We start from the raw sequence: 22,624 nt of genomic DNA, 5'->3' as shown, positions 1-22,624 counted from the left end.
GACAGGACAGTTCGACTCGTTTGTTGATTTGTTTGTATTTCTATCGGAAATTATCAATTTTAATTCCGTGTCTCCGATCGTAGGGAGTAACAATTGAATTTAAAGTACATGTGAGAATTTGAGTATTTTTTATATCGAAAGTAGTAGTGAATTAATACCTAGTAAAATTGAGAAGCAGAATTCCATACATGATTAAACAATTCTCTGCAGTGTCTGGCTACCGTACATCAGAAATCATCAGAGGTCAAGTGATTTATCTACATTTCTCTATTCCTTAATTCTTCCCTTTACCCTTTTACCACCCAAACCTATAGATAAAAATCACTCTGACTTACAGCATAGATCATCAGCCGGGGTAAGTTTTAATAATAGAGTTTTTCATTGCATCATGAATGGATTCATTAGTATTTTTCTGCCAGAATATATTGAATATTAAGTCGATTAAAATTACAGTCCACTTAATCAGACATTTGTATAACTATTGATGGTCGACCGGTCCGTGATGTGTATTGGCCTAAATTGGACACAAATTATCATATGTGCATTTTTAGTTTGTTAGTATTGTTCGTATTGTAGTCGACAAGTTCAAGAGCGTAGAGCAGACACGCTAAACTTTGTTGTGCTTATCAGTAAGATTGTGTCTACAGATAAGTTGTTTGTTCATCACTATCTTATCGTTTGTGATAACAAAGTTATTCAAAATGAATACGCAAGGAGAATTAGATCCTAAAACTATTCCTGCAATGTTGAAAATTCATAGGGCGAAGTTAGAACAATTATAACAGAGAATACAGCGTACTTTTACTTTCCTTGCCCTATTACCATAGGTAAGGAAAGTATTGCTTTCCGAAAAAAATTAAAGTACCCCAATTTCTAAATTTCTATACGTTTCAAGGTCCCCTGAGTCCAAAAAAGTGGTTTTTGGGTATTGGTCTGTATGTGTGTGTGTGTGTGTGTGTGTATGAGTGTATGTGTGTATGTGCGTCTGTGTACACGATATCTCATCTCCTAATTAACGGAATGACTTGAAATTTGGAACTTAAGGTCCTTACAATACAAGGATCCGACACGAACAATTTCGATCAAATGCGATTCAAGATGGCGGCTAAAATGGCGAAAATGTTGTCAAAAACAGGGTTTTTCGCGATTTTCTCGAAAGAGGCTCCAACGATTTTGATTAAAGTTATACCTGATATAGTCATCGATAAGCTCTATCAACTGCCACAAGTCCCATATCTGTAAAAATTTCAGGAGTTCCGCCCCATCTATACAAAGTTTGATTTTAGATTCTTAATTATCAAGCTTCAGATACAATTTAAACAAAAAATTTCGAGTGGAATAGATTGAGCATGAGAATCTCTACAATTAATGTTTAGTAACATTTTCACCTAAAATTAAAAATAAACTCGAAAATCGAGAAAATGTGATTATCCAATTTCAAACTATTGGCAACTGTTGATTCTATTAAATGATTCACTATGAAGAGATAGCAGATCCCGTGTGTCTTTAGCGTTTCACCCTGTCACCAGCTGGCTTTAATCTTTGAATAGTAGACTTGAGATGCGCGGGAACACTACCGTAGCGTCAGGTGATCAATTTTCATAACGGCAAGGAAAGTTGTGTGAGTGCGCCACACCAGATTTTTGATTTGTGTAAAAATGTATCTGATCAGAAAACAGCTCAATATGTTTTAACTTTGGCTAGATTAATTCCAGCAACAGTCGCGGATTATGATAGTATTGAATTTAAGATTAATGAGTTAGAAATGAGTGTAGACCCAGAATATGTCTCTAAATTCAATGACTCGCATTTAGATATGATTGCATTTATCGATAAAGCAGTCGAAAAAAAAACAATCAGAAACTAAGCAAGCAGCTTCACTGACAGTTTCAGCAAGTAGTGTAGCTAATGAACAACAATTATTACCGAAAATTCAATTGCCAAATTTTAGTGGACGTCAGGCTGAATGGTCTACGTTTATTGAATTATTCAAATCATTAGTCCATGACAATACCACTTTATCAGATCAACATAAGGTCCAGAATTTAGTTTCAAAGCTTACTCATGAGGCCGCGAATATTTGTAAACATCTTCCACCTATAGCCACTAATTACAAAAGTATTTGTGATGTATTGGTTAGCCGTTATAATGACCCTAGATCTCAGATAGATGCTTATTTAGATTAAATATTTCAGTTTAAAGGTTTGAAGGTTGAATCTAGGGCGGGCTTGGCATCGATATTAGATAGATTTTGTAATTCTATTACAGCTTTGAAGCGGGTAAAAAATGAGGGTTTGGAGGATTGTATTTTTTTGTACCAGGGATTGAAAGTGTTAGATCCAACATCTGGGAGAGAGTTCGAGATTTCTTGTCGAGATAAGGACCTTCCGACTTACAAAGATTTTGTACACTTCGTTGAAAGACAGTTCAAGTCATTGGCATGTGATAAAATTAATAAATTCGAATTATCAAGTGGTGTGAAGCCAGTCAAGAACTTGTCGAATTCTAAGATTTTGGCGGTTCAATCAGAGACGACTTCGACTGGTAATGTTCGTGAAAAGTCAAATTGTTTGAAGTGTAATCAAGGTACTCATAGCTTACTTGATTGTCGTTCTTTTTTGAAATTGTCACCATGGGAACGTTTCCTTTTTGTCAAAGACAAATCATGTTGTTTCAAGTGTTTGCTTAATAGTCATTCTACTGAATAGTATAGACTGAATAGTCAGTCGTTCGTGAATGTACTAGTATAGTGCGTTGTAACCAGTGTGAAAAGCCGCATCATTCCTTATTGCATTTCGATTTTAATAAAAAATCGTCTCAGAGTGATGTGAATAATGTCAACAAGGAAGTGGTTAACTGTTCGACCAAGGTCAATGACAGTAAGAATGCTGAATCAACTGTGTTGTTGTCTACTGTAGTGGCTACTGTTTTGAGTAGACAGGGAAATCGAGGTAGGGTTAGATTGCTGCTAGATTCTGGGAGTCAGTGTAACTTTCTTACTACCAAAACTTGTAAACGACTTAATTTGCCGATAACACGTCTGGCGACAACAGTTAATTGTTTCGGCGTAGGGTCGAGAGCTGTGCGGGGTGAAACGGCCTTTATGCTTTCCTCTCTCAAAGAGCCAGCTATTTCTTTTTCTGTACAAGCTTTGGTCGTAAATCATATTGTCGATAAATTGCCTTCTCGAAGAGTAGATAGATCTAAATTGTCGTATTTGAAGGGTCTTGATCTTGCCGATACGCAATATTATTTACCTAGCTATATTGATGGCATTATTGGCGCCGAGTTGATCCCAGAATTGTTGAAAGATAAGCAGTCTACTGAACGTTTAGGCCCAGTTAAAACTGTCAACAGTGTGTTTGGCCATATTGTGATGGGCCGCGCACCAGTGGTGAATGCATTAGACAATGATGGAGATGATAGTTGTTTGTTTGTTTGTAATCCATCATTGGATAATCTTGTACAAAAATTCTGGGAAATTGAAGAATGTCCTAAGGCTAAGAGTTCTCTCACTGTGAACGAAATTGATTGTGAAAATCAATTTGAATCGTCGGTTCGTCGTTTGGACTCTGGTCGGTTTGTGGTATCATTACCATTTTTGAAATCGTCTGATAATCTAGGAGATTCGTTCTCAATGGCGAAACGAAGACTGTTAAACTTGGAAAAACGTCTTGCTCGTTCTGAAAGTGTAAAAATTGCGTATCATGAAATTATGGTTGACTATTTGAGGCAGGGTCATATGTCTTTAGTGAATGATCAGTCAGATAAACAGGGATATTACATTCCTCATCACTGTATTATTAAAGCTCGCAGTACAAGTACACCGTTGCGTATTGTCTTCGATGCGAGTGCTAGAACGGTAACTGGCCTATCTCTGAATGATGTCTTCCATGTGGGACCGAAATTGCAGACGGATATTTGCTCTTTGTTGTTGTATTTTCGTCTTTTCACGATAGCCTCAACAGCGGACATCAAACAGATGTATCGTCAGATTGTTGTTGACGAGTCTTGTCGCCGTTTTCAGCGAATTTTATGGAGATTTTCTCCTGATGACCCAGTCGAGATTTACGAGTTGAATTGTGTAGTGTTTGGTATCACTTCCTCGCCTTATTTAGCGCTGAGAACAGTACATCAATTAGTACAAGAAGAGGGTGAAAATTTTCCGATCGCAGAGAAAAGAATCCCGTGTTCGATGTTCATGGATGATTTAGTCACGTCAGTTCCATCATTACATGAAGCAGACGCGCTCTAACATCAGTCTAAAGAATTGTTTAGAAAGGGAGGTTTTGAATTGACGAAGTGGGCATCAAATTCTCCGGAAATGTTGTCAAAAATGTTGGATAGCGAAAAATCCTCTCTCGGAAAAGACTTTGAGGCTAGTACATTGGCTATTTTGGGACTTGAATGGCAGCCTAGTACTGACGTATTTAACTTTCTCGTGAATTCAGAACAGAAGGACAAACAAAGCGTAACATACTCTCCACTGTTGCGAGAATATTTGATCCACTTGGTCTTCTAGCTCCTTTGACTTTGTTTCTGAAATGTCTAATAGGGAAATTGTGGAAATTAAGTCTAGATTGGGATGAAATTGCACCTATTGAGATTCGAACATTGTGGGAAAATTGTCAAAGAGAGTTTAATTGCCTTTCAAAGTTGTCTATTCCCAGATATGTTGGAGTATCATCTGATTCACCCATACAATTGATTGGTTTTTGTGATGCTTCAAAATTGAGCTATGGTGCTGTAATTTATTTGAAGACTCAAAATAGTGATCATTCGACTCAGATTTCATTATTGTGTGCTAAGTCTAAAGTAGCTCCTTCAAAGACGGTCTCGAAACCGCGATTGGAATTATGTGCGGCAGTCCTTCTGAGTGAGCTATTGAACACTACTGTGTTGTTAATTCGCAAACGTTGTCAAGTGGATCGAGTGTTAGCGTTTTCAGACTCCACTGTTACACTTCATTGGATAAGAGCATCACCATCTCGGTGACAAACGTTTCTCGCAAATAGAGTTTCCCGGATTCAAGATTGTCTGATTGATCGTTGGATGCACATAGCAGGTGTGGAGAATCCAGCTGATTGTTTGTCGAGAGGATTGACTCCGCGCGACCTTGTAGAGCACAATTTATGGTGGACGGGGCCTGAGTGGTTGTCTATGGATGAGAGTCATCGGACGGTTAATACGGAATTCGTTGAGCTGGAAAATCCGCCAGAGGTGAAAAAAAACACTGTATTGACTGTATTCGAGTCAGAAAATTTATCTGATAATGTAATCTATCGTCTGATTGAGCGCTGTTCCAACTATAATTATTTGTTGCGTGTTGTTGTCATTGTTTCGAAGGCTGTACGAATATTACCGAAACCAGGAACTTCGGACTTGGAGATAGCCGAGTTGTATTTGTGCAGAGTGATTCAAAAAATTCATTTCTCATCAGAACTGAATTTATTGAAAAATGGAAAAGATTGTCCTACTCGTTTTCAGTGGTTATCCCCCTTTTTAGATAGCGAGCTTATTCGAGTTGGTGGTTGCTTGCAGAATGCGAGCATTGACTTTGATAGTTGTCATCAAATTGTGTTACCGAAAACAGATCACTTAGTCACATTGTTGATTGATCACTATCATAAAACAAACTGTCATGCAAGGCCTCATTTATTGTTGTCACTAATTAGACAGAAGTTCTGGATATCGTCCGCTCGTACAGTTATTCGTAATCGTGTTCATAAATGTAATATCTGTTTTCGATGTAGTCCAAGAGAGATCACACCCAAAATGGGTAACCTACCGTCTTGTCGAGTCACGTCATGTAAACCCTTCCAAGAATGTGGAGTGGACTATGCAGGTCCAATAAATATCACCATGGCTAGGCGCAGGAATCCTTTCATCCTTAAAGCCTACATATGTTTGTTTGTTTGCATGGCGACAAAGGCAGTACACATTGAGCTGGTGTCAGGTTTATCAACGCCTCAATTTTTGGATGCTTTCCGGCGATTTTTATCGTGTCGTGGGCCCTGTCGTGTGATGCACTACGATTGTGGTACGAATTTTGTTGGTGCCAACGAAGAATTGTCACAATTACTGAATTCAGCAGCCTTTCAAGAAATGTTCTCATCTCAATTGTCGGAGTACCGTATTGAATGGAAATTTTTACCGCCAGGTAGTCCTAATTTTGGTGGCATATGGGAGGCGAACGTTAAGTCACACCTGTTCCGTGTGATTGGGAAACAGTTGTTGACCTACGAAGAGTTGAACACCGTATTAGTACAAATCGAAGCCGTGCTGAATTCAAGACCCCAGTGTCCATTGAGCTCAGATCCGCGCGAACCACTAGCGCTCACACCCGCACATTTCCTGACATTGACACCTCTCAAATATCTTCCTATGCAGGATGTCGAAAAATGTTCAATCAATCGTTTGAATCGTTTCGAGTTAGTCAGCCATGGTTCAATCTTTTTGGAGTTCCTCCACGAATTACAGGTCAGACAGAAGTGGTGTAGTAAAGATACAGCGTCGCTCACAGTCGGAATGGTGGTGATAGTGGACCAGCCTAATCCTCCCCCTTTGAAGTGGCCAATGGGTGTGATTGAGGAGGTATTTCCTGGATCAGACGGAATTGTAAGGGTGGCTACAGTACGGTTGGTTAATGGACGTTATAAGCGACCGGCTACAAAACTGTATCCATTGCCTACTCAATGAGCATTATATGCTCCCGTAGCCTTCTATTTGTCAAGTTGTTTTTTTTTGTGTGTAGTTCACACATTTAGTTTATTGGTCTTTTGTTTTATTCTGTGTTGGTTTTTTCTAGAATGTTTTTTTTGTGGGTTTGCGGATTTTTTTTGTGTTTCCAGCTTTGGCTGAAAATTAATTTTTCAGGGTCGGGGGTATGTTGACGCCGTTTGAATTTAATGGAGTTTGGCGCTGAGAAGTTAGTTTCGAATCTTCCCCGTCTACTGGCGTACTCTAGTGCATAATTGTTTAATTGTTGGTTTGTAGTTTTCGTTCAGTCGGTTCGAAAAGCTGCCTCCATTGACAGGACAGTTCGACTCGTTTGTTGATTTGTTTGTATTTCTATCGGAAATTATTAATTTTAATTCCGTGTATCCGATCGTACTGAATTTAAAGTACATGTGAGAATTTGATTATTTTTTATATCGAAAGTAGTAGTGAATTAATACCTAGTAAAATTGAGAAGCAGAATTCCATACATGATTCAACAATTCTCTGCAGTGTCTGGCTACCGTACATCATAAATCATCAGAGGTCAAGTGATTTATTTACATTTCTCTATTCCTTAATTCTTCCCTTTACCCTTTTACCACCCAAACCTATAGATAAAAATCACTCTGACTTACAGCATAGATCTTCAGCCGGGGTAAGTTTTAATAATAGAGTTTTTCATTGCATCATGAATGGATTCATTAGTATTTTTCTGCCAGACTATATTGAATATTAAATCGATTAAAATTACAGTCCACTCAATCAGAAATTTGTATAACTAGATGGGGTTAGCGATATTAGTTTGAGAAGTGATCTTAACTGGGTCAAAACTAGAAAATACCTAGGTACTGCGGACATACTAGAGATCAAGTGCCAAGGCAGCCATCAATTTAAATTAGAATTAAATGTTTCAACATTATAACTCACTTTATATAAGTAGGTTAGAGGTGATTATTCAAGTAAGATTTTTTTCAATAAATTTTTAACATTGTAAATTCAATTTAATAGATGAATAACTTTTTAATTAAACCAACCAAGCACTGCATTGGGCTAATTTCGAAGAGTTGAAAACAACTTGATGGAACATGTAGTTTCTTTAAGTCTAGTACGGTATCTAAAAACTCAGTCTCTTATTTAATGTTGTTTGCGAAATGTGTAAGGTGCGTACAGACTTACAGACTCTGTTGTTGTACAGAAACAGTAAGATACAAATATAAATAAAAAGCATAGCATCAGCTGATGAAAAGTGAAATGCGCGTGCTCGTGGCGCATAAATCTTCACGCACCTTTATGTGACAGATGACGTAGGTTGTATCTTAAGCTGGAAATCACTTGATGAAACATCTTAATTCGTATTGTGCAGAGCTGTATCTAGAAATTCAAGAATCTTATAGATATCTAATATTATTGACAATGTGTGTTCGTGGCACAGGTGTCGGGGGCTGACGGTCAGTCAAGGGGGCTGACCAGTCAAGGGGGTGCCCCCGGTGGCATGATGGGACAGAGACCTCCTTTCCAGATAGAAGCCGCTCGTCAAGAGAACCTGGTCAAGATACAGAGACTGCGACAGACATTAGAAGCGGCTCAAGCCCAAGAACTCCAGTACAAAAACCAACTTGAGGTCTGTATATTGCTTTGAAATAATATTTATAAAAATTCGGTAGAGCAGAAGCTCAAGGTCAATCTTATTTCGCCTTCCCCAATCATTTTTTATAATTATAATGAATAATAATTACTGATATTTGTTAAAATAAAGAATAAAACGAAAGAATAAGGGAAAAACGGGTGTATAAGGAATAACGAATTGGATTGAGCATAAATAAACTATACCAACCTTTACATTATTGAAAAGTGTTTTCATTGAAATTGTCTAGAAAAAGGTTTAATATTGTTGGGATGGAATGCTTGTCAATTGTGTGATTAATTCAAGTGGCTCAGTCAGAAGTTAGAACGTACAAAAACACAATTACCTAAAGATCTGAAATTTTATAAATATAGAAATATAGATTTATAATAATAATAAACTTTATTTCGCCAAAATACAATATTTTCTAGTGGTTTTGTATTGAGTAGTTTTAAATGATTCAACTTTTGGAAAGACACTCTACTGTTTTATTAGTCTATTCAACTTACAACCGCTTCTCTTTCAATTATAGTATACTAGTCTAAGTTATTGTTTTCATTATCTTATTTTCATAATATGAGTATTTCCCAATGAAATTGTATTTTCAATAATTATCCCATCTCAGAGGTATAAAATTCTAAAAAATCAAAATTGAGAGTTTCCAAACCTCTGTAAAAATTCCTCGATCCTAATATGTAGCCATTATTTTTTATTTTCTGATCTCAATTATTCCCGAAGATTATTGTGTAATGTTGAATGTTATTATTACTAAGTAATAAATTTCTATCAGTAATACATTCATTGATCAATGAACCTCTAGTAATCTATATTTTTTTCTTTTGTGACAGATAATAAGTCACATGAAGATTCAGCAACTTCAGCAAAATTTGGAAGTTTGTCAGCAGCAGGAGAATCAATACAAAGCTCAGATGGAGGTAATTTTGCTCATTTATTCTATTCTTGTTTCCATTAACATCGTAAGAGTAAAATTGACTTACTAAAGTGTGTGAAATCTCGACATTTACGAGTAACAAATCAACAAGCAAGAACATTGTCGACATACATAAATATTTGCAGGACCCAAAAAAGGCATTCTCCATTATCACTGCAAATAAAAATGCCTTTAAGGCTGTGCAAAGGCAAAAAATAAACTTTCTGATGGTGATTTATATTTCTCAAAGTTTTTCGATTTTTAAACTATTAAGCTATAATATCGGGGCACCGAGCTTCGCTCGTTATTTTTTAATTGAAAAACAGAACACGATTCTCTAAAATGATCGTGTTTATATTTCACAGCTGGCTATACGTCATCTTATGAATTTCGGGGATGCGATATTTTGATTTTTCACATACTCACTTTTTACTATCCACAGCTGTTCCAGCCAAGGATGAATTATCCTTTCAATGTCGTTCAGCAAGTTTTCTCAAGGATGAGACCTAGTGCAATCGAATCTTTATATCATAAACCTACTATGTTCCAAATTTCGTGAAAATCGTTAGAGCCGTTTTCGAGATCTGTTAAACATTAAGCCAGATATAAAAATAAGCAGTTTTATAAAACACTTATTGACATGGGCTACTTTTAAATTAATAAAACAAAATAAATCTTATAGCACCCTTTATTTTAAAAAAAAACTTTAAAATAGTTGAACAACTAGTTTCAGTTTACACCATCTTCAGGTTATAAAATAAAATAAAAATTCATTTATAACTTATTTTATTATTTTATTTATAATTTATTCTATAACCTGAAGATGGTGTAAACCGAAACTAGTTGTTCAACTATTTTAAGTTTTTTTAAAAATGAAGGGTGCTATAAGATTTATTTTGTTTTATTAAAAATAACCAGATATAAAAATAACCAGTTAGTTAAGTAATGTGGTTCGTTTTGGTTCTAAAACTGAACTGTTTATTTTTGTAAAATCAACAAATTATAATGATAGGGATAGTGAAGCTGATGTAACAGCTGGGTTTACTATCTGCCCCTCCCCAGTCTTCACTATCCCTGCAACAAACATAAAAACCAAAATAACAATGAAAACAAGCCTATGTTAGTTCGTTTGCCAATCTGGCGATCGCCTCTTGACTCTTCTTATCTCATGAACATGTGTTATCTCAGAACGTTTTGGCATTCCTTGCAATTTTCCAAGCTTCAATCGATTCCTTGAGAGAAGTTCCTGAACAATAAAAGGTCCTATAAAACGGTGATCTGCTTTAGTCCGTTTATAATGGTTCTTTTTGAAGATTATATCACCGACTAATCTTTTCGTCCACTTGTTCGGTTTCCAAATTATGCCGTACAATTCTATTCTTCTCTTTACACATCTTTTCCCAAATTGGTTTGTGCATCTCATGCTGATGAATTAATTGCAGAGGCGTAAGGCCTGTTGTTGAATGAATGCTATTGTTGTAAGCAAATATTGCCCTCGCCATAGCTTCTTTTCCAGTTATTGATTTATCAGCCTCTAAGAGATGAAGGTGCTCTGTTGAAATATTATGTAATGTCTCAATGATGCCGTGGGATCTTGGATGTCCTGTTGTTGTAAAATGACTTGCGATTCCAAACTCTTGTAATACTGCCTTCACTTGACTATTGCAAAACTCTTTCCCTCGGTCCATAATTAACTCCTGTTATAGTCATAATGTTTTATTAACTCAAGAGCTTTTACAAACATAGAGTTTCGTCATACAGTAATTTAGAGTCAATATTATTATAAGTTCCATTCCATAGTATATTCAATATAAATCTTATCACAGCTTATTTGTTCCACTGCTGAATCAGTCTAGATCATAATTGAATTCAACTATAACAGAAAAACAACAACAACATATCTATTAATGATTAAAACAATACAAATTGATAACATTTATATCACAGTCAGGTAAATGGAGAATAAAAAGAATCAATCACAGTCAGGTCAAATCACAGAACATTGTATGAAACATAAATAATCTATATCAATCATCCCTTCTCAGACTACACAAAATGCACATGAATGTGTCAATTATATGAAAATAATCTCATCATCACGACAAATCAGTCAGAACAAAAAATATCTACAAATTTACACAAATCACAATAGTCATCATGGATGGCCCTCAAAAAACTCATCAACCGTGTAATATGCTCCTTCAACCAACAACAAAGTCAGCCTTGAACCCTCTCAATTCACCGCTAGTGGACGACAGCTTTAAAAAGCGTGGAAGTCTATTATAAAACTTGCACCCCGCATGACTAGGCTTCCTCTCAAATAGCTTTATCCTATGAGGCTGAGTTGCAAAGTTTTCTCTCCCTCTAGTATTGTACGAATGCATATCGGCTCTAAGTCTGAAATTCGTTCTATTTTGGACTGAATACATGATCAGCCTGAAAATGTGAATTGAGGGTACAGTCAGTAGCGATAGCGATCTGAATGCTTCTCTACAAGGGTGGTTGTATCCGAGTCCCGCCAGATACCTAACAGCTTTCTTTTGTATGAGGAAAATTCTATCCAAGTTCGTTTTTGATGAACTGCCCTACAATTCAATACCATATACTAAGTGGGAGTATATAAGGGAGTAATAAATAGTTTTACCTGTGCCGTTGGGTGCGATATTTATCATGCTGCGTAGTATGAATATAATTCTTGAGATTTTACTAATAAGATCATCTATATGTTGTACAAAAGTGAGCTTGCTGTCTTTAAGTATGCCAAGTAGCTCAACAACATTGGAATTGTCTAAAGATTGAGAGTCAAGTACAAGCATTGGCTGGAAGGACAAAGGTCTATTTTCAAATATAATCATATTGGATTTTTTTTTGCATTTACTTTAAGATTAATTTCGTTTAAATACTGAATTAACTCATTACTTTCTGAATTCATGTTCATCTCTAAGTTTTCAAGACATTTATCACTATGGATCGAAGTTGTATCATCAGCATATAGGGTAATGGATGACTTGTCTTTGTATCTATATTGTATATCATTGATATATATTATAAACAAGAGGGGCCCCTATATTGAGCCTTGAGGCTCTCCTGTACTTAGTTTCAATTTATTGGATCTATTCTCACTTGTATCTGTAGAGATAAGCTGTACATTAAGCTATAAGCTATTGAAACCTGTTTGTTATGTATGAGCTGAGTAGCTTGTGGCTATTACCCCTAATTCCTAGTCGGTATAATTTATCAAGAAGGATCATCTTATCCACGCAATCGAATGCTTTGCATAGGTCTATCAGCACACCACAAGCGAATTTCCTGTCTTCAATATCTGATATCAGTTGCTCAAAAATATCTATCAAAGCAGTTGTCGTAGATTTTCCCGGAATAAAGCCATTTTGGAATTTGGCTAAAATATCATTTTTTCTTAGATATTTCATTATCCTAATGAACAAAATTCTTTCGAATATTTTGGAAATGACCGGCAAAATTGATATTGGACGATAATTGTTAGCATCTAATTTATCCCCTTTCTTAAATATGGGTATGACCTTTGCTATTTTCAAAGCATCTGGGAAGATGCCTTGTTGGAAGCAAGATTTTATAATCCGCGAAATCGGCTCAGCAATGACCTCACGGCAATACTTCAATACTTTAATTGGTATTTCATCATAGCCAATACATGATTCCATCTTCAGTGCTTTGATCACGTTAGTTACCTCAGTTGGATCGGTGGGTGAAAGGAAGAGACTTTTTTCTTGAAAGGAACCCATGTCATTGTCAGCTGTGTCAATCTGTTTTAATCTACTATCACTTCTATTTTTGGATCCTATGAGAGCAAAAAATTCATTGAAAGCGCAAGCTGTTTCATAATCATTCTCGGTTAATTTAACATCATAATTCAATTTGTTAATACTCTCAGTTACACCATTGCATTTACCTCTAAAATGATTTATAATTTTCCAACTAGTTTTCGATTTGTTACTGGGTGTAGAAACCAAATTTCCAAAATATTTCTTTTTGCTTCCATCACCTTAATATCATACAAACTCTTGACCCTATTGATTAAATCATAGTTCACATCTAGCCCATTTTTACATCTAATTGTTGCTAACCTAATCATTATTCTTATCTGCTTCAGTTCTTGAGTATCCCAGTTAAACCTTTTTTCGGGTTGATAACCTTTTATCATCAGCCATGGTAAAAGGAAGTAACGAAGCCAAAAACCGAACAAATTTAAACAAAGTTGAACAAAAAGAAATAAATTTAAACAAAAACAAACAAATTTAACAAATAGGGTTTCGGTACCAGTTAAGTAATATGGTTCGTTTTGGTTCTAAAACTGAACTGTTTATTCTTGTAAAATCAAAAAATTATAATGATAGGGATAGTGAAGATAATGTAACAGCTGGGTTTACTATCTTATAGAAATACAGAAATTCCTCGCTTAATATAATAGGATAAAGACCAATACCCAAAAATCACTTGTTCGGACTCAGGGGACCGTGAAATGTATAGAAATTTATAAATTTGAGTTCCTTCATTTTTTTGGAAAGCAATACTCTCCTTACCTATGGTGATAGGGCAAGGAAAGTAAAAAGTAATGATCGGCAAAAAAATGTTTTCCTAAGAAAACTTTTTTCATTTTCATAGTTTGATAGTATACAAATTGAAAAACTTTGAAAAATATCAGCAGCGGAGAGTTTATTTTCAGCATTTTCACAGCCTTAATATGTTCATTTGTTTGTATTGCTGTTTTTATTTTATGTTTTGTTCATGAAATAATATTCTGTAGGACTATCGTCAATGCTAACTTACGTACGTATAGCTCGGATTTAGACCTATCACAGTGTAACTGTCTGCTGGATATTCTAGCTCTATTGCCTGTTTTGACACTTTCCATGTTGTACTGCAATGATGAATAATTGAATCTCGATAGCCTCTGACATAAATAGATCGATATTGAATTGAAATGTGGGTTAGGCTACTTGACTGGTTTGCTTGCAGAAAGAGCAAATACACCTGCGAGCTCAGCTGCAGCAGATGCAACAACAGCAGCAGCGAGGCATGGCGCCGCAACAACAGCAGCAGCAGCAGCAACAACAACAACAACAACAACCGGGAGGTGGGGGACCCACTGTGCCACAGCAGCAGCGCATGATGCGACCGGGCATCGCCAATCCGGGTCTCAGACATCTCCTGCAGCAGGTGAACAATTCCTACTTTTGTTCACCAACAAGAAAGACGTTCAAATTATTACAGAATGCTCAGGGCAAATAGAGTAATGCATATTTTATTTCTTTCGCATATTTTATTTCGTGCGCTAGCTGACAGGGCAGCCAATCTTGAAGCGAGCACAAACAGCAGTAGGCAGACGGACCCCTCCCCTGGTCTTATAAAGTCTAATAATATCTAAAGTTTTGAATTTAATTTCTCTAAATTCAAAATGTTTAGCTTATATTTATTTTTGGGCGAAAATTGAACTAGAATGTTTCACAGTAGAAACATAACCTAATTTTTGGACATTTTATTAATTTATCAAAATTTGGGAATGGAATAGATTTGGGCCAAGCCTGTTGTTCCTTCCTAATCATATTTATATGATTTGTGATTATGTCCACGAATAAATGGATAAATGATAAATATTGCAACGCACACAGACGTCCGTATATCTGTGCATACTTCTGCATACTGTGTCTGCCGCTGTTGCGTACGCCTTTACGTCCTCCTCTTCACTAGCCCATCTTTTTCTCGCGACTGAACAATTTATACCAACCTAAATTACGGTACCCTACCCTGAGATGATAACTAACAACTGGAGGTGGCATTCATTGTCACAGTAGCGTCTCTGTTCATTTCTTTGTTTAATACTTATTTCCTCACTTTCCAATCGAACACAATTAACCCTAGCCACCTCTAGTAGCTATCAAGCATGTAAAGTATTTTAGTATGTGAAAGCAACAAGCTGGAAGTATAGATGAGAAAAATATCATATTCATTAGTTTGTTTTTCGGTCCTTCTTCAAATTTTTTCTTTAATATGTGCATATTTCCTATTTTAATGATAATAATATGGAATGTTTCTTCTATATCTGGTTTCGAAGCATCTAAATTTGAAAATATACTTTGTGAAAATAATTAAGGACTGAAAATTTTGTGAAGTGAAGAACTTAAAGACTTACCTATTTCGGACTATGTGTAACCTTTTCTTAATTTGGAAGAGTAATAGCCCAAGGTTACCTTATTTTTTCTGCCTATCATTGTACTTATGAATGAATGAATTAGTGTTCACTAGAGAAAGCTTGAAATTGCTGGGAAATAATGGCTGTAGAGCTTTTTCTTGTTACCGTGGAATATGAATTGGAGAAAAACTAGACGACACACTGCTGTTTGAATCAGTCCTATGTAGATGTGTAGATGGTTTAGTCACGAGAAAAAGCTCGGCTGCAATGTCAAGCTTTTCCTCGTGACTGAAACATCTACACATCTTTAGCACTGATTCAAGCAGCGATATCTCATTGTATTCAGTGGAGCAAGTGGAATCAATATTGATTTGCAACGTGGAAAAATATCAATTGAGTGCAATGCTTTCTTCAGTTCCAATCAGTTGTTCCTTTTTCATTGAAGTGTACATAGTATAAAATGAAATGAATCAATTATGTTAAAAATGATTTTTTTTGTTTATTGGATTAATTATCAGGTTTTTAATGGTGAATGCATTCGTGCATGTTTTCCAGCAACAGCCTCAGTACAGGCCGCAAGTGTTGACACTTCCGCAGCAAATGCCCCGACCTCAGCAGCCTCTCCAGAATCCATCGCAGGTCTTTGAGGACTCCAACTTCGATCTATTCAACTGCCACTAAACAACACTTCACTGCTGAAATTTGTCCTTTTTACTTTTAAAAGGTCTTGTATGAGATCTGAGTATTAGATCTTTTACATACTGTACGAATAATTATTTTTCCCACCAAACTGTGGAATGGTTTATTTGGAAACCGTAATTATTATGAAAAAGCTGGTTTCCGCTTCTCACTGAATTGTGCACTTGTACATCTTTGTGTACGGGTATAATATAGTCAATTATTGCGATTGGGTACTGTTGATTCACTGTACAAACCTATTATAATACCCTTAATTTGCGACGATAATGAAAGAAAATTTTGTCAACGATTGGCCGAAATTTTATTTTAAATAAAAATAACAGTTTGAAAGATTTCATTCTAAAGAACGTTCAACATTATTGTTGAGTAGCCTAATAAGTGGAATGTTGTAAAACATAATTTTGTGTTCAACATGTGCGCAAACATGTTGCCGAGCTAGTGCGACCATCTTTGCACAAATATATCTTACTTAATTTATTATAACTATTCAATATTAATTCATTTTATAGGAAAGGTGGAAGTGTATATTGTGTCAATTTGTAATGACATCATAAACAAAAGCTTTTGACTGGTCGACCCTCTTCTCTAAATGGAATTTGTTACTATGTTGTGTATCCATTCTTTCCCAATATAAACTAAAACTTTGAATTTAGAAAATGCTGTTAAGTGGAAACACTTACGTTTCGACCTGCTGTGGCCTTGGGGGTCTTTTCAATTTTTTAGACAACTCTCCACAACAGGTTGAAACGTCATCACTGCTAAAAAGTAAGTGTTCCCACTTCAAACGTGTTTTTAAATTTTCAATTTTAGAATTTATTGTTCAAATATTTTTTCTCAATATGATTGCATGTTGACAATGAGTCTGATTTGACTTAAAATCGCTCCATTCTGTGTGTAAACAAGTGTACACTTTCAGTGTTTAAGTAATTAATTCGTGTTGGTACATAATGTGAAGTGAGAAAACTTGAAGAACCCAATATAATAACCTATAGACCCGAGTGTATATAGGAAACACCATTGGGTAATAGGTAAGGCAGAACATCCAAAAGGATCTCTGCCAATAAAAGCCACATGAATAAATAAATAAAAAATGTGAAGTGAAATAATTGTTCGTTGCACTACTTTCTCTATGGGATCCATTCCTCAGCTTAATATTGTCACTCTCTCAGACTGACCATTCAACTCCTCTAAGGCCCAGTTTCCGAGATCGGGATTTTGAAAAGTTTATGGTGAATGAAGACAAGCGGTGTGTGAACGAACGGTAAAAGTGTAGGGTTTTGGCGAAGTGGACTCTGCATTCAGCAAAGGAAGGGTTGATGTCAGTTTAATCTGTCAGTGTTTGTTAATCTTTTAAGAGTTGAAGGAATCAGAAATTTGTTCTGCTAGTGTTAGTTTATTTTCCGTGTGAATCGATGGACTTTTGATTGTACTGTAGTAATTTTAATATTGTGGTGAGTCTTATAATCTAGCAATTAATGTTTTCTATGTCTCTGTAAATATTCGTTTAGTCTGTGCCATAGAGTATTAGTTCAGATTATTTCAATAAATTCAAGTATAATTTCCGTTTGTAGTTTCACTCAAATAAATCCCGAACCAACCCTGTTAAAAACATCACACTGGTGTCAGAAGTGGGATTTATTTGAGGAATTTCAAGTCACCCTGAAGTTATAGAAAGTATTTGAAAATGGCACAGGACTCTATTCTTGAAAATCTAGTGAAAATGATGGCTGAGATGAAAACGACTTTTTCTGAGATTCAAGGAGCAATAGATGAACTCAGGAGTGATCTCGAAGATGAAATTTCTAAGAGAATTTGTGATGTTAAATTAGATGTAGATAGTCATAGGAAAGAATTGTTTGAAGTACAATCAGCAGTGACTGGAATAGTAGAAAAATGTAGCTCAGATATGAAAGACATTAGAGAACAACTGTCAAATATTAAAGCTTGTGATAGGAAAATTGATAGTGTAAGAAATATAAGTGGAGCCAGTGTTAGTAATGATAAGCAACTGAAAGTGGACAATGAGTGTACAGCTAAGCCATCCAGACTAGTGAAGCCACCAAAATTCGATGGGTCATCGCCATGGGCAGTTTTCCATCGCCAGTTCAAGACTTCTGCTCTGTACAACCAGTGGGAAGAAGATGAGAAGAATGCTCAACTGGTAACAGCTCTACAAGGACCAGCTGCAGACATTCTACAGACAGTCCCAATGGAGGCAACCTACAGGGAACTGTGTGAGGCTTTGAAGAGTCGCTATGGAGAGCACAATCTGGCTGCTATATACAAGTGTCAACTGCGCGGGAGGCAACAGAAGGCAGGAGAGACTCTTCAAGAATTCGCTACGAGCATTGAACAGCTTGCAGTAAAGGCTCTAGCCGGTCTTCCACGAGCCTATGTCCAGGAGGAGGCAGCTCATAGTTTCATACAAGGTCTCAAGGATGCAGAAACTCAAAGACACCTGTTGCTGGCTGGACCCAAGAATATTAGTGAGGCTCTCATGCAGGCTCTTCGCATGGAAGCTGCAGCAGCACTGACACACCCCACAATGAAAGTGCACCAATTAAAGGAAGAGGAGCAAGGAAGAAGATTGCAATACAAGAACAAGGCAGCTGAACTTTACTGTTGGAATTGTGGCAAGCCTGGCCACCTAAGGAGAGAATGTCTAATGTTAGTGGGAAATGCAACAGCCAATCATCAGGGAAACGAGGGCGTCAGCCAGCTGATACCTACAACATCACCTCCTAGAGCTATGAAAATTTCTACTATTTGGCGAGGAACTGACAGTCTGACAGCTACCAGATGAGTGGGGCGAAATCATTGTCAGGTGACCATTGATACAGGAGCATCAGTCTCTGTTATCCGACCTGACAGGCTACCAGAGGGCTGTAAATGGCGCACACCTGTCTGGCAATACAAAATCAAGACAGCATCCGGGGAGGAGTTACCTGTTCTTGAGGAGGCCTTGATTCAACTGTTCTTTGGGGTAGTGAAATTGAAGGCTTGGGCGTTTGTGGCTGATATCTGCGATGATCTCATCCTGGGACTGGATATCCTCCGAGCACATGATGTCAAAGTCGATCTGGGACAACACATACTACAACTTCGTCAAGGGACAGTGGTATTGAATAAATCTGAAAGCAAGACAATGAAGTGCTTCAGAATTCGAAAGGTAGAATATAGACCAGAGAAGAAACCCGGCAATGCAAGTTCTAGTGACACAAACTGTAAGCATTGTACCAGGTTTGAGGACAGAAATAAAGTTAAGACAGTTCAACAAGTAACAATCAGGGACGCTGAGAGGTGGAGCAAAGAGGAAATGAGAAAGAGCCAGCTAGAGGACACAGATATTGGACCACTAGTTAAAGGAGAGGAATCGGGAGCACGGCCAGGACATCTGGGAATCAAGGAGACCATTGACAAGGCACGAGGGAGGTTCTACTGGCTACATCTTTGTGATGATGTGAAGAAATAGTGCCACTCTTGTCGCATCTGTGCAGCTAGAAAAGGACCAGCAACCAGGAGCAAAGGGAGCATGAAACGGTACAATGTTGGCACACCACATGGGAAAGAATTCCCTGCAAACCAGCACCTGAAGATTGCCAGTAACAGCATGAAGGCTCGGTATGGCCTACAGGCCAAGTCCAAAGGATTTCAACCTGGTGACAAAGTTTGGTTGTACCAACAAAGGAGGACAGTGAGAGGATGAAGGTTGACACACACTGGGAAGGACCTTACAACATCTTAGACAGGATCAATGATTTGGTCTACAGGATACAGAAACATCCCTGGAGCCAGAAGAGAGTGGTTCATGGTGGCCATCTAGCACTGTATCATGAGGCTACTCGGGACGAGCAGCCCTAAGGAGGGGGTAATGTGACAAAAAGGCCTAGGGACTGGAATGTGCAGGGCAGGGGGAATGTGTGGAAGTTCTAGGAGATGGAACAAAGGGACACAAGTTACATTGTCTCCAGCTGAATGCGGCCACTCTCCCTCTATGTTCCTCTCACTCCATCTCACTCTCACCTATTAACCAGTGGCAGGTTTGAGACTTCTAGAGAATTCGAGAACATTCTATGGAGCTTGATTGACAGGTGGTCAACAAGGGTACGTCTCTGGAATGATCTAGAAAGTTCGCAGCCAGTATTAAAGAGGGACAACTTGGATATGTGAGTCAGTATTGAGTTTATGGTGAATGAAGACAAGCGGTGTGTGAACGAATGGACAATACAATGACAAATGTCATTCGGACAATACAATCTAAATAGAGAATTCTTTCAAATTAAAAGCTTTCAACCCGACTTGAAATGTAGACAATTCTACTTCTCACAAGTTCAATCATTGTTTCATACATTATAATTATCGATATTCAACTGCATTAATCAACTATATATAACAAATAGCATATAAAAATTAATACAGTATAAATAATTGAATACATTGAGCTCTTCTAGTTACATTTGTCTGCTTGAATCAATAGATGGATTGACAGATTTTCTCATGTTTTAATGCTTCCAGCGATTTTTCAATTAAAAAGTGTTATTGAAGACAAATATCTTGAAACAGTCAAGCTAAAGGATGGTGAATGATTTTCCAGAGCTTTCTAATTTATTGTATCTCCAAGAGTTCAACATTCTTTGAAGAATGCCATATTGAAAGACGATAATTTTCTGAAATAGCATCTCCACACAACTCTCCGACGAAAATCTATTGATCCCTCTCCAATGGAACTGTGAGACAAATATAATAATGGAAAAATGATGAAGGAAAATAGATGTATCAATAATTTTAATTATAAGTACATTGGTGAAAAACGATTATTTCCTGAGATGGTCTCTCTTTAATGATAATCTCATGATACGTCTACAGCAAATTGCAAGAAACCTAGTAGAATTCATTGTTTCATTGAATTCTCTTCAGCTTGATGTTACATTATTGTTCTCGATCGATTTTGAAGCTGAATTGAACTCAAGAAATAAGCGACTTGACACAATCATTGTACAATGGTGAATATGTAATACATTGATTTCCATGAACAATATACAGAGCTATTCTGTATAATTATTATTATAACTATTCAGAATAATTAAAATCTGAAACATAGGAGTAATCATCCATATTATTTAGAGATCTGTCAATAGGGAACTAACTCGGAATAAATAAGTAATGTCATTAGGTTTTTAATCTTCAATAGGTTATCAATACTCTTCAATAGCTAGTCAATAATTGAGAAAGCTCATTATGATTCGAAAAGAGAGCCAAACTCCAGCGCAATTTGAATGAGATTTGAGTCTTTCACATTCCGTATTTTGTAAATGAGAACTACTCCCACTATAGATGAAGTTCATGTATGTTAATTTCTATCATGTAACAAAAGTTTGAAAATATTCTCAACTTCATATTTTCTGGTCAATGAATGTAATATAAATGAAATTCAATTTCTCAGATATTTCTTCAATTTCTTTTGTGGAGGGTAAATTCTCCTAATTTCAGAAAACTCTCCTGGGCTCGAATAATTTTATTCTATTCAGACAATACCATCTGAATAGAGAATTTTTTCAAATTAAAGGATCTCAATCTGACTTGAAATGTAGACAATTCTACCTCTCACAAGTTCAATTATTGTTGTATGCATTATATCAATCTTCAACTGTATTAATCAGCTTTAGAATTCAGCAAGTTTCAAATAATTCTTATCGATTACAGAATAATAATATTATTGAGAATTCACTTGAAATGTTAACATGGAATAAATTTCGTCAATTCTATGTATTTCAAAACAAACTTCTCAATTTGAACATAGCCTGCTAATCTGAATAAAAGGGTGATTGAATATATACTCTAGAAATGATCTCTTACTATAATAGACAACTCCTGATACATCACACTATTATTATATCAAGTTCTACAATAAATAGAGTGTGAAGTTTTCTTGTTCCTCGAGAATTATTGAACTCTCGTTTTTATTAGTTTAATCACAATTGAAAGTTCATAATTTTACATAGTATGATCTATCAATACTGAGGGTTCCTCTTTTGTCAATTCTCCCCTGTTTTCTCTCTCATACATAATTATTATCTATTTTAACTGAATACTCTCAGTAATACAACTTTATTACAATCAAGTGAAACATCTGAAACTGTGGAAATTCCATATTCATTCCTTATAGCTTATACAACAATATTGTGTCAGTGTTTTCATAATTTGAGAATTTTTATATTGAATTGTACAGTGAACCATATCAAAAGTGAACTTAGCTAAATCCCGAGCTCGGAAATCGGCCCTTAATTAGAGAATTCTTTCAAATTTAAAGCTTTCAATCTGACTTGAAATGTAGACAATTCTACCTCTCACAAGTTCAATTATTGTTTTATACATTATATCAATCTTCAACTGCATTAATCATAATTTAGTTGCCAGTTAGCAACTGTTTCGAATAGGTACTCTCTCTAGATGATAATAGTTCTATAGTAACATATGA

At 36.3% G+C, this 22,624-nt stretch overlaps 1 protein-coding gene across 5 annotated transcripts in view; it reads left to right on the top strand.

Annotated features, from left to right (window-relative positions):
• LOC111052801 (mediator of RNA polymerase II transcription subunit 25) overlaps window positions 1-16,720 on the top strand; it is a 66,033-nt gene extending 49,313 nt beyond the window's left edge. The window contains exons 15-18 of one of the 5 annotated variants that reach the window (XR_005571353.1): window positions 8,153-8,341; window positions 9,193-9,279; window positions 14,274-14,474; window positions 16,009-16,720. Coding sequence is in view for 3 of the 5 variants with exons in the window: in XM_039428397.1 (XP_039284331.1) it covers window positions 8,153-8,341; window positions 9,193-9,279; window positions 14,274-14,474; window positions 16,003-16,128 (603 nt within the window). In the remaining 2 variants the exon portion in view is untranslated. Of the gene's footprint in view, window positions 1-8,152; window positions 8,342-9,192; window positions 9,280-14,273; window positions 14,548-16,002 lie in introns of all 5 variants that reach the window. The other 4 variants (XR_005571354.1, XM_039428398.1, XM_039428397.1 and 1 more) reach the window with 4 other exon arrangements.
• Window positions 16,721-22,624: the final 5,904 nt, after the last annotated feature.

The sequence above is a fragment of the Nilaparvata lugens genome, chromosome 5 (assembly GCF_014356525.2).
Source record: "Nilaparvata lugens isolate BPH chromosome 5, ASM1435652v1, whole genome shotgun sequence".
In the NCBI taxonomy this organism is placed as follows: Eukaryota; Metazoa; Arthropoda; class Insecta; order Hemiptera; family Delphacidae; genus Nilaparvata; species Nilaparvata lugens.
Note: the sequence above shows the minus strand (reverse complement) of the source record. Positions and strands in the feature narration are given on the sequence as shown.